This window comes from Hylobates moloch, unplaced genomic scaffold (genome assembly GCF_009828535.3).
Source record: "Hylobates moloch isolate HMO894 unplaced genomic scaffold, HMol_V3 SCAFFOLD_16, whole genome shotgun sequence".
Lineage (NCBI taxonomy): Eukaryota > Metazoa > Chordata > Mammalia > Primates > Hylobatidae > Hylobates > Hylobates moloch.
Window position 1 is genome coordinate 53676906 of NW_026652291.1, and position 13237 is coordinate 53690142.

The 13237-nt window shown below is 40.8% G+C and overlaps 1 protein-coding gene across 11 annotated transcripts in view; it reads right to left on the reverse strand.

The window, feature by feature from the left end:
- Positions 1–2987: 2987 nt before the first annotated feature.
- Positions 2988–13237, reverse strand: part of GNG2 (G protein subunit gamma 2) — a 156796-nt gene continuing 146546 nt past the window's right edge. For all 11 annotated transcript variants that reach the window (XM_058429318.1, XM_058429317.1, XM_058429313.1 and 8 more), the window contains one exon: positions 2988–6233. In XM_058429318.1, the coding sequence (XP_058285301.1) occupies positions 6105–6233 (129 nt within the window). In that variant the 3' untranslated portion in view covers positions 2988–6104. The remainder of the gene's footprint in view (positions 6234–13237) is intronic.

The window sequence follows — 13237 nt, forward strand, 5'->3', positions numbered from 1 at the left end:
GCTGGTCCTTGACAGCAAAGCAAGTTTAGTTATTTAAGGAGTTGTGTAATGACATTCCAGAGGAGGTAACATCAGAAGCAAAGCGGGGGACTAGCCAGGCATGGCGGTGGGTGCCTGTAATCCCAGCTACTTGGGAGGCTGATGCAGGAGAATCACTTGAATCCGAGAAGTGGGGGTTGCAGTGAGCTGAGATCACACCACTGCTCTCCAACCTGGGCAACAGAGCAAGACTCTGTCTTAAAAAAATGTAAAAAGCAGCAAAGACAGGGAAGTGGGATGAACTCACAGCACAGTGAAGGAGACAGGATGAACTGTAAAAGAGGGTTTGGAAGGCAAAATGGGATTAGCCAAGTGGGGCCTTGAGAACCAGGTAGTTGAGATTGGACGTGATGTGGTTGACAAGAGCACCATGAACCAGAGAACCCTGGATTTCTGAACATGGTGAAAGATGAGGTAACATCAATAAATCTGTTAAGATGTGGTTGGCATCAGTTGTTTTTTGCCTTTAACTTTCAATCCTGCCTCCTGTAGCAAAAGGACTTCAATTTCCTTAGAATCACTGTACTGCCCACATGGCCCAGTGACTCTACCTGTATCCCTAGGTCCAGGGGTGGGTGAGCACAGGAACCAGATCTAGCCAATAGTGTCTTAGGAAGGGTTCCAGGGATATAGCCAGAGGCTTCTGCTAGAGCTGTTGTTATCTTTCTTCCTTGATCACTAAACTGTTGAGATATAAACCTGGGCCTGCTGACACCATCTTGATGCTGTGGGGCAAGAGTCTGAGAATTAAACCAGCACAGAGAAGAGCCTAGCCAAGGGATGACAGGGACATCCCATGACATCCTCTAAGCATCTGGATCCAGCTGGGCTTGAAGTGGGACCTATTTTGGGGCATTAGGTTTCTGTCACTTGCAATCAAAGAAGTCCTGACTAATGAATACTCAGGGTCAATTGGGTGAAAGTGGGAGGAGATGAGCATCAGAATGGCCATACCAGCTGGTGTGATGGGAATTCAGACATGAGACACTGAGGGTCTCAACCAGGGCGTTTGGGGGCTAGAGAGAAAGGGGGTGAGTTAAGAGGTGAGCAGGAGCTATCTAGCGGTTTCCTTTCTTTGAAGGTTGCTGTCAAGTAGAGTCTAATGGTTCTTTACCACCTCTGCCTTCATGATTCCCCTTTACCTCTTTCATTTTTCTTTTCTTTTTTTGAGATGGAATCACGCTCTGTCACCCAGGCTGGAGTGCAGTGGCGTGATCTTGGCTCACTACAACCTCTGCTTCCCCGATTCAAGCAATTCTCATGCCTCAGCCTCCCAAGTAGCTGGGATTACAGGTGCCCACCACCACACTTGGCTAATTTTTGTATTTTTAGTAGAGACAGGGTTTCACCATGTTGGCCAGGCTGAACTTCTGGCCTCAAGTGATCCACCTGCCTCAGCCTTCCAAAGCGCTGGGATTATAGGCGTGAGCACTGTGCCCATCCTCTTTCATTTGTTTTTAACCATTTTGTGAGATAAATGAATCGGGCATTCTTGTACCCACTTTATAGCAGGAGAGGTCAAAGGACTTGCCCAAGGTCGCAGGGGAGCGCTGGGGCCTAGTTCTGATTCTCTAGTGCATGCTAATGCTTGAGCACAGTGTAGGCTGAGCTCCCCAGTCCCCGTATTTCTGTTGCTTCATTGTGGAGATGTAATACCCCGCTCCCAGCTTTTCTTATGACTTCCAGGGAGAAACAGCAGTAGTTCTTGCTGAGGAAAGGCCCAGGACCCCATGGCCTTCTTCATTAAAATAAATTCTGCCTGAGTCTCCTGGTTCTAAATAGAAGAAAATGTAGATTTGGGGCAGAACCGAAGGGAAAGGGATTTCCCTTGGCAAATTATTTGCAATTTGTGGATTGGAGCTGACCCAGCTCCAATTCCCTCTGTCATTCTAAGTGCCGTCTACAATGTGACCAGCTTATTAAAGAATGAGAACTGGAGGCAGTCCTCCCACAGGGGCACAACAAAACAGGAGCAGAGTCACAGCCCAGCAGCGTCTTCCTCAGTGTGGCATGTGTAGTTGCTGACTAGATTCTCACCCTTCAGTTACATGTTCATGCCTAGGCAGCCACTTCTGGGGGCTGTGGGAAGAAGAGCGAGAATATTTATGAGTTGTTCATGCCTTTCCTTTGGCAGTATGAAAAGCTAGCTGTCATAAATACTGTAGTGGTCCTCAGACTATAGCATGTAACAGAATGCATGTTCTTGAGTCACTGCCAGGGATTCTGAGTTCGTGGGTAGCTCAGGATCTGCTTTGTAAAGAGGCATTCCAGGTATTAATACTCCTGAAGCAAGTGGTCCATGGACCACAGTCTGAGAAACACTGATGTCAGTGGAGCACTAGTGTGCAAACTCCAAGCGGCCCCCTTCATCCGTGGTTTAAAGATGCTGCTGTCGCTGGCACAAGTCCCAGGAGATCCGGAGATCCAGTGTTTCCTTCTTTACTAACAGGGTCTGTTACTGGCATAATCTGAGGGACATTCAGAAGTCTTTCTTGACTAAGAAGATCTCCGAGGAGCAGCTGCGTCTAGAGTTCTAAGGACTTAGCTTCTCCTGTACTCCTTTTAAATCACAGATAGCTACAGAGAACAGCACTTCTGTTGTTGTTTTTATTTTTCATAAGGGAAAAAGCCCACTGTGGCATACCTGCAGCAAGTGAAAATGTAAATACAGCTCCTCTGTCGGCATAGTCCACCCTATCAGAGCCCTGGGCTCTCCTCACAGCCCCCACATTTCTCTGTCCCCAAAGGCTGTACCCAAGATGTACAGACCTAGTAAGAAATGCTTTTAGAGTGTCAAGTGAGTTTTTTCTTCTTTAGGACATCTCTGTTAACAAAATCCTAAGGAAAATCAATGGATTCCTATTTCCTCATCCATTCATACCATCAGATCCTTCTCAAAATGACCACAGAATCAGTGGCCTTCACAATGATATTGACCGCATATGAAATGAATCTGAAAATTCCATTTATTAAAACACATACATTGTTCATGTGGGATGAAAGTGTGCACATCACATTCAGGTTTTCCTGCTTTAACATTTCTGTAGTTCTCTCTTTGAAACACACGCTCCACAGATCTTATATAGGAAAAATGTGAACAACTTTTGGGCTGCAAAACATTAATGCATACATAACAATTCATCATTGCCAAGTGCAGCTAGAAGCAAATATTTAGGAAGAAAGACAAAGAAGTATAAAAATTCCTAAAGACAGCATGCTTTATTTTCTCAAAATTCCATATGTGACTATGAGTGTATGGAGAAATCGTTTGATTTTTAAATTTATTGTTTAATTTGTCCTTGGTAGGCAATCTCCTTCAAATATTATTAGCAAAATCAGACATAGATCAAAGTATTTATTTGCATCTTCTGATTGAAATTAAACAGTACTTGGTTTCAAATGTTTTAAAAATAACACTTTTTAAACTGGAGTTGATATTGAGGATCATGTAAAATTGTTCTTTATAGACTTTAGACTTCGCATTCTAAATATGAAGTTTATTGTTACTACTTATTAGTTAATTCCATGGCAGATTTTCATTACTATCGAATATATTATATGTAGAAACTAGGGCCTTAAATAATTAAACTGACTTTTCCTATTAGTTATTCCTTAAGATAAAATTATGCTGGTGAAAATGACTGTTGAATTTCTCAAGAAATTAAGTTCTTTAGAGGCATAAGTAATCGAAAGGCTTTTTCCCCTGAATAAATACAAATACCAATAAGCCAAAACTCATATAAAGATTTTCGTATTATAATTCCATACTGTAAGACATAAAATTATGAAAAAGCCAAAACATTTTCCTTAAAATGCTCCCTAGAAATTGTAATTCCATCTTAATTGCTCCAAAGATCTAGATTTACATGGAAATATAAAGAGTCCTTCTGAGAAAAGGAAATGCTGTGAATAGTGGAAATCGTCTGGGCCTTCTAATGATGCCTCAGTCACCACCAACGAGTGCTTTATTCATTCATGCTTGTTTTCATGTGACCACATACTCAATTTGTGTTTTGGCCCATTTAAAAACTGTGATATGTTTTAGCTTATTCCACAGTGTTACTAAGCTAATTGTACAATGCTGTAGTTTAATAAATACTCTGCTGTTTTCTTCACCCCTAAATCTTCATGGGCGTCCTGACTGTAACAAAAACCCACAATTTGAACAGAAGAACAGAAGCATCTGGTTACAGAAGTGCATTCATACATTTCACAAATGTTTCAGTATCCTCTTCTCCCCCACCCCAGCATGAGGTTTAATTGGATGTATTCTTTCACCAGCGTGCCCATGAAGGAGCTAAGGAAAACATTTACCAAGTTTGTTTCAAAATCTGTCCTTGGCATATCAAACTTTTTCTCTTCCTTTTTCATGCTTTTTTTTTTTAAAAAAAAAAAAAACAGGAGAAAGCAAATAGAGAGGAAAGAGAGGAGAATAAAATTAATTGGGAGATGGAGATGGTATTTGGGGATTTGAAAACAAACAAGATGTAAGAGAGGCCCTCTTTGACTGAAAATGACACAGAAAAAGGTGATCAAGGCTTCAGGGCCTGCTGTTACTGATGGAGACTACGGCTACAGTGAAAAATTACTCTCACTACCATATCTTGGGGAAGGAGCACTCTAGTTGCAAGGAATTTGTAAATAAAGGCTGAGAGACTCTAACAAACAAGATGGAGAACAAAAACAAAGATTCCATTAAAAAATTTGTTAAGTGAAAAACCAAGACCACCTCAGTGGACAAAAGAGTCAGAACTCTTCCTGGTAGAGCCGGCTGTGGGGACCGCACCTGCCGCCCAAAGAGTGGCGATTTGAGGTCCTTCTCCCTGGAGAGTTAATAGCTGGAGTTCTGAGAATGGTCACCTTCTCTGGAGCTGTGGGTTTATTTCTTCTGATACTTGAACAAAGGAGGGCCATGGTTTTCTTGTTAAGAGCACAAAAAATATTCTTTTAATCTAGAATGTCCATGATTCAGGGAAAGAGGGAACTTGGTCATACTCATGGCAAAAGCACTTCCCAGCTCATGGTGAATCCTTAACTCTCCTGCTTGGTGACAGCTGTGCTGCCCTGGGTCCTGGATAAACCAAAATGCTTTGGATTCTGGAAAATGTATTGAAGAGGCATTTATACCACTATTAACTAGGAGGTATTTTAGGTGTGGCTAAGGCTCTGAAGTAATCTCAATTTTCAAAATACTGAGATTTTCTTTCCTCCCCAGGGTCTTTTCCCTCTCATTTCCTTTCCCAGCTTTAGAGTAAAACAACAAAACTTCTGAATGGATGTAACATAGGGAGATTTTCATGCAATATTACTCAAAAATTGTCACAAATATATGAAAGCACCAGTCACGACACAGGATTTACTTTTACTTGCAGAATCAAAGCTATCATGTACACGTTAGGAATAGTGAAAAGAGAACACAGACAACTGGCATTTTTTGTCGTTGTTACCATGAGGATACACCATGGGGTACATCTCCCTAAACATTTTGTGTGATCATTCTTGGAGTTCAATCTGATAGACCAGTCCAGCCTTATCTCCACACTACTCTAATGGGGAGGGGTGGAAGGAGGGGTAGAGGAGAAGGAAAAAAGAAAAAGAAAGGCACGGTGACTATACATCAATGCCATTAAACCGAATTGCGGCTACACGGGACAGTTCAGCTTATCAAAGGGTATTCTAAAGCCAATATTCATTCCAAGAAGGTCACACATATCTTACCTCAGTACAGCTGTCTGTTTTAATTGTTATTTTTTAAAATATGAAGCAGAAACAGGATTCTGGCGGGGGGGACTGGGGGATAGCAGAAAAGAAGTGACACCAATTTTATTTTTATATATTCCCCTCCTCCAGGCAGTTCGGCAGAATCAGATGTCTTAACTCAGGATGTGGATCGGCTTGCATTCTCATAAAGGGGACCAGATCTTTAAACATGCATAGCCTGGAGTTTCCAGGATGGTTCTCCTCACTCTCTTCAAATGCCGTGGACTAGAAAGGTGCCCACTTTGCTAAAAACTCTACATCAATGTCCCAGGAGCCTGGAGGCTCTTCAGGCCCCTCTCGAAGACTTAAAGGATGGCACAGAAAAACTTCTTCTCCCTAAACGGGTTTTCTGAAGCCGGAACAGGGGTCAGGAGGGGATCTTCCTTGGCATGCGCTTCACAGTAGGCCATCAAATCTGCGGCTGCCTTGGACACCTGGAAAAGGAGACAAAACCAACCAACACTGGAGTCTGGTACAGTCAGTCAAGGCCCAAGGCTTTAGAGCCCAATGTCCTGGCGTCAAATCCTTGCTCCATGAAGCAAGATACTCAGCCTCTAAAAGCCTCTGCTTCCTCATCTGCAAAGAAGAAAGTTGACGACACTGACCTCACAGGATTGCTGCCAGCAAGTCTGGGACTAGGTTAAGGTGAGTGAGGCACTTAGGGTGCAGAACCGAAGGAGGCACTCGCTGGCAGGGGCATGCAGGTGTCAACCGTGCACTTACACAGCCCTGTAGTGGCTGTCTCCTTCAAAATTTTTTTTTTTTTTTTTTTTTTTGAGATGCAGTCTCGCTCTGCTGCCCAGGCTGGAGTACAGTGGCTTGATCTTGGCTCACTGCAACCTCTGCCTCCTGGGTTCAAGCAATTATCTTGCCTCAGCCACCCTAGTAGCTGGGACTACAGGTGTGTGCCACGGTGCCTAATTTTTTGCGCTTTTGGTAGAGACAGGGTTTCACCATGTTGGCCAGGCTGGTCTTGAACTCCTGGCCTCAAGTGATCCACCTGTCTCGGCTTCCGAAAGTGCTGGGATTACAGACATGAGCCACTGTGCCCGGCCCTCCTTCACTTTTGTGCTCCGATATCTCATTGCCCCACCCTAGTCCCAGCCCTGGTAACAAGGGTTAAATGAAATAATCCATGTAAATCATTTAGCGTCTGGCACATAGCAAGCTTTCCACACAGGCTAGCCATTATTATCATTTTGTAGTCGTGACTCTCTGCTTCAGGAATTGTGCTAGGGGTGCCTAACGCCATGTCAATTTCCCTTTTTAAGCAGATGCATCAGGAGGTATATCTATGTATATACATACACTATATAGAACATATTTTTATACATCATATATATTAAAATGCTATATCTGTGACTTTAACCAAGCATTGTGCCCTTTAGTGATGTTTCACTGGGAGGCTGTCACTGATTCTGGCGATGCTATCATTTCTTACAACATATTTGTAGCTCCTTGTTAGGAGTTTCCTGTAGTACCTTCCTTCGACCATCTTCACCAGAGGAAATTTTTACTACATGAGAGGGTGGATTTAGTTTCAGGAAATAAACTAAAAGTCATCTATAGCTACATCTGGGGACTAGGTAAATGATCAACCTGGGGAATGCCATTTGGGGTCAAATTTATTACATAAAATAACACATTTCCACATGAAAGCAACACCACTGTACTACTATGAAAACCTTTCAAGTAACTACTGAAAGGATATCAAAGCAACTACTGAAAGGATAATCTAATTTAAGATTTGGGTGAATTATATTATTACTAAAGATAGTCACTACCCCTCCCTACAAGTGGGACATACATGCCCACATGATGACATCAGACTTGCCCAGTGACATAAGCTTGCTCTGGCCAGAGAGATGTGAGCAGAATTTATGTGGATCACTTATGGGCAGAAACTTTAGGAGCCAATGCACAGTTTGCCATGTCCCTTCCTCTATACCACTTTGTCCAACTGAAATAATTTATGAGGAACCCTCTTAATTGATGCAGAGGTTTTAACAAATGGCAGTGGCAATACCCTTGATTTGTTTCTTGTCCCAGGGCTGAGTTGATTAAACCTTTGTCACTCCTGCCTCAGCCTCCCAAGTAGCTGGGACTACAGGTGCATGCCACCATGCCTAGCTGGTTTTTCAAAAATTTTCTTGCTATGTCGCCCAGTCTGGTCTTGAACGCCTGACCTGAAGCCATCCTCCCGCCTCACCTTCCGGAGTCCTGGGATTACAGGTGTAAGCCACTGCACCCGGCCTTTGTTACTTAAGGCTACTTCAACTTTATGATTTACTGGTTGGGTAGGGAAATCAGTTTCCTCTTCTCATCCCATAAACCCTTGAATTTTTGGACTCTGTTCCCTTTGTCACAGAACAGATAGAGGCAACATTCCGGACAGAGGCTGCTCCATCTGCCAGCATCCCTGATGAAGGTGACATGGTGTGGAGTGGCAGCTGATTTATGATTGACATGTGGTAGGAGTGAGAAGTGTGCCTGTGCTGTTGCAAACCCCTAAGAATGAAGGGTAGGGCACCTTCTGTTACTACCACAACATCTAGCCAACCCTAATTGACACAAAGAGGTACAGGTATTGGTTTGTGTATTTGTTTCCTCTGGCTGTCTTGAACAAGTCATCACAAACTGGGTAACTTAAAACAACAGAAATTTATTCTGTTAGAGACTAGCAGTTTGAAATCAAGGCATCAGCATGGTTGGTCCCTTCTGGAGGCTCTGAGTGAGAATCTGTTACATGCTTCTCTCCTAGTGTCTGGTGGTTGCTGGCAATCTTTGGTATCCCTTGGCTTATAGACATATCACTCCAATCTCTGTCTCTATTTTTACATGGAATTCTCTCCTGAGTGTCTGTGTCTTTATGTGGCATTCTCCTCTCTGTGTGTCCAAATTTCCCATCTCACCAGTTAGAGTTACCCTTATCCAGTATGATTCCTCTTAATTTGATTACATCTACAAATACCCTATTTCCAAGTAAGGTCACATTCTAAGATTCCAGGTGGGCATAAATTTTAGGGGACACTAGTCAACCCAATACATGATATGTATGTAAAAATCAGTCTCACTTTTTAATAGACATTACAGTACTTATAAAAATATTTTTATTGTATACTTATTTTGTTCCAGACATTGAGTTAAATTTCCTCTTTTGATCTTCACAGTAATCCTGAGGTAAGAATTATTATCCTCTTTTTATAGATAAAAATTGAGGCTCAGCAGATTATATAAGTTGTTCAATATCATACAGCAAAGCGCACACAGCAGAAAAAGAACTTGAACTCAAATGTGTTGCCATTAAGCCACAGCCATCTGCATATAAACTACTCAAATGTGGGCTTTGTTCCAAAGGTTAAAATTGAAATTCTTTATGAAATGCTTCTATGACAAAATGAAAGGAAACAGCCTGTTTATGTCTTAGCTCCCCTACATGAAAACAAAGGACAGACTTTCAGACTGAATTGAGATCACTTTTTTTCTTCGTTCTTTCTTCTTGTTTGAGCGATAGTCATTGTTACACCAAACAGGAGCTTAGCTGTTAGGCAGCAGAGACTGTAAATCAGTGATATCTAAAACTCATTTGTTGCGAAGAGAAGCAGCACCGTTCATCCCTACTCATTTGCAACACTCACATACAACTACGTAGCATGAATATTCACAATCTTTTTATGATACAGGAAGTACTATACTAGGAAAATTTAATAACTTAGAGTTGCTCATATCTTTATATTTGAACATTTGATTCTGAATGGTTTCCTTCTTAAAATACATTATGTGTTTTATCTTGTTTCCTCAACAAGATTGCAATCTCCTGTGGGCAATGCTCCAACAGTGTCAGAATCCCAGCAGTAATTAGAATAATTGCTAATATTTATCAGCCCTTGCTATGTGTCAGAACGGTGCTAACCACTTTACATACAGTATCTTATTTAATCCTTACAACAACATTATGGGTCACAAGCTATTATCATTCTCATCTTAAATATGTGAAGTGGAGGCTTCATTAAGTGTTTGCCCCAGGTCCCACAGCTCCTGAGCTACTGAGTTGCGAGTCTCAATGTCCCTGACTTAATCTTCATGAACATTCCTCCTTTCTAACCTGTGGCTGTCTTCCTTGTCCTTTGCCTTATAATGAGTCACAGCAATAGTGTGCCTAGCAGATCTTTCTGCTTTCTGACAATCCCTGCTAACATTTTGCACACAGCTTCTTTTACATTCCTATGCCTACTTCTTCCATGAAGATTTCCCCAATAACTCCAGAAAATCTCTCCCCTTTCTGTCCTGTTGATTCTTCCTCCAAAGATATCTCAAATTTGGCGCCCTTCCTGTTATATCTATTGCAGCTACCCCAGTTCATACTGCAGTCTTCTCTCTTTGTGATTACTAAAATAACTTTGCAAATAAAAGGCAATTGATTTGGATTACCCCAGGGTTCCATGGATCGAATTCGGGGAGTGGTATGTGAACTTCAAATAATACAAAAAATTTACGTCTTTATTTTTCACTAACCTCAAATGGAAATTTAGCATTTCCTCTCATTATAAATATAGGCCAGGCACGGTGGCTCACGCCTGTAATCCCAGCACTTTGGGAGGCTGAGGCAGGCGGATCATGAGGTCAGTAGATCGCGACCATCTTGGCTAACACGGTGAAACCCCGTCTCTACTAAAAATACAAAAATTAGCCGAGCGAGGTGGCGGGCGCCTGTAGTCCCAGCTACGTGGGAGGCTGAGGCAGGAGAATGGCATGAACCCCGGGGGGCGGAGCCTGCAGTGAGCCGAGATTGTGCCACTGCACTCCCGCCTGGGTGAAAGAGCGAGACTCCGTCTCAAAAAAAAAAAAAAAATATATATATATATAGACAACACACTGCAGTAGCCCTAGCAGTACATGTGACTTGGCCACTGATAGATACCAGATACTTTCAATCACATTATATTCATTGCAGACATCTCAACATTGCATTTATGTTCGTCCACCTTATGATTGTAGATCTATTAGATCGTACATAATCAGTTAACAAAGGAGTACCTATGTATAACTATATCACATATATTTTTAAAAATTGATATTTTAAATATTTTAAAGAAAGTTATTTAAAACGTTTTATAAAAATATTCTAATGACCCTCATGTCAATATAATTAGTTTCTTTTGTAATTTAAAAACATGATTCTAAGAAGACCATAGGCTTGAGCAGACAGACAAATGAGTCAAGAGCACAAAAATGTTTAATTATCTCAGTTTTAAATGACTTCCTGTGTTCATAACTATGCAGAAGTAGTATTCTTTATACTGTAGCTAGAAAGATATTTTAAAAATACAAGTGGATTCCTATCATTGCCCTATTTAAAGCCTTCAATAACTTCTCATTGTAATTTGTAGAAAACCAAAACTTTGTAAAACAGCCTGTGGGTATTGCATGTTTTGGGTCTTCCCCTTTCTCCAATTTCATGCTGTAGCATTCTTCTCTCTCAAATATCTCCTTTACTTTTTGAAAGCTCCAAGTTCTTTTTTGCCTCAGAGTGTCACATATTCAGTATCCTAGAACACTGTTCTCTTCATCTCCTCAGTGGGTTGGCTTATCATCTTCCTTCAGAAGTCAGCAGAAATACCACCTCCTTGCAGAACCTTCACTGATCGCCTCATCCACAGTGACTTTCCTGGTTATTTTCTCTCAGACTACTTTCTCACATTCTTCTGTTTCACAGAAATTATAAATTGCTATCACAATTTATAATTACGGACATCGTTTGTTTATTTGCCATTTAATATTTGCCTTTCCCTTTAGGCTCGGGGCTCCCCGAAGGCAGGAACCACACCTGTGTTATTTACCACTGTATAATCAGTGCCTGACACATGTTCAGCACTCATAGTTATTGCTGAAGGAGTTCTCAAACATAATCTTCTTCGACAGATATTTCATGCAACGAATATTTACTGAGCATCTAACATGCCAGGTGTAGTCTGGATACTTGCAATAATCAGGGAACAAAATATACAAAGATGCATGTCCCTGTAGAGTTTATACAGCATTCTATACTTCCAATTTTGGCTATGATGGAGTAATAAGGGCCAACTAAACTCTCCTGCCTCAAATTAAAAACTGGGCAGAATATATGACGAAATAATTTTTAACTGTTAGACAATAGGTGGCACAGAGGAGTGATCCCTGAGAGAAGGGAGATAAGATAAATTCTACAGTTGCCCCAGCTTACTGCCTGCCACTGCACAGGGAGGGAGTACCCAGACAGAGTTCAGCAATCTCCCTGAGTTGAGGAGAGAATAGCAGAGAAGAAAGAATTACACTGGGGGACAGAAAGCTCTTAAGGCCTCTGGAGGATTCATCTTGAGTCTTTAGCTGAATACTGATTGGCACATGCATAGGAGAAAACCACTTGAGGCTATGCAAAGAATATCAGGAAGGAGCAAGTAAAACAATCCTGGAGATCACATAGGGCCAGAGTAGAAAGGCTTCCCAGCACACAAGACATTGAGTAGAGTCCTAACAAGGTTATTACTTCATTAGTGGTGCCATATAGCCCCAGGTTAAATGTTGTGGACCCACCTATCAAAGTTGAAAAGTTGAAAAGTAAGTCTTGAATAGATCAAAATGTTTCCAAGTAACTTAGCTGTTATTTTAACAATTGTTAAATACTTTAACAAAAGTAACAATTGTTATTTTTAAACAATTGTTATTTTAACAATTGTTAATTTTGTCCACATGATAAAGAAGGTAGAATAAATCAACACATGATAAAAAGACATAAGGAAGATATAAAAAGGCACAAATCAAATATGTAGACATGAAAAAATACAATGAGATGAAAAATACAATGAATAGAATTAGCAGTAGATTTATAGACACGAATATTCTTAAAATAACAATTGTTAATATTGTCCACATGATCAAGAAGGTAGAATAAATCAACACATGATAAAAAGACATATGGAAGATATTAAAAGGCACAAATCAAATATGTAGAGATGAAAAAATACAATGAGGTGAAAAATACAATGAATAGAATTAGCAGTAGATTAGCCACTGTAGAAGAAAGATTAGTGAACTTGAAGATAGCAATAGAAACTATCCAAAATGAAGGGCAGAGAGAAAATAGACTGAAAAAAAATATGAACAAAACACACTGAGATAGGAGACAACTTCAAATGGCTTAATACACACATAATTGGAGTCCACGAAGAAGAAGAGAGATATGGGGAGTGAAAGATAAAGAAAAAATATTTGAAGATATAATGGCTGAAAAATTTCCAAATTTAATGAAAACTACAAATCCACAGGTTCAAGTGACTCAAGAAACCCCAAATGAAGAAACATAAATCAAACTACACCAATGCACAGCATAATCAAATTGCTTATATAGTATTTCAGTGGGAGAATGGTGAGACTAGGCAATGAAACATAGTGGTTATAT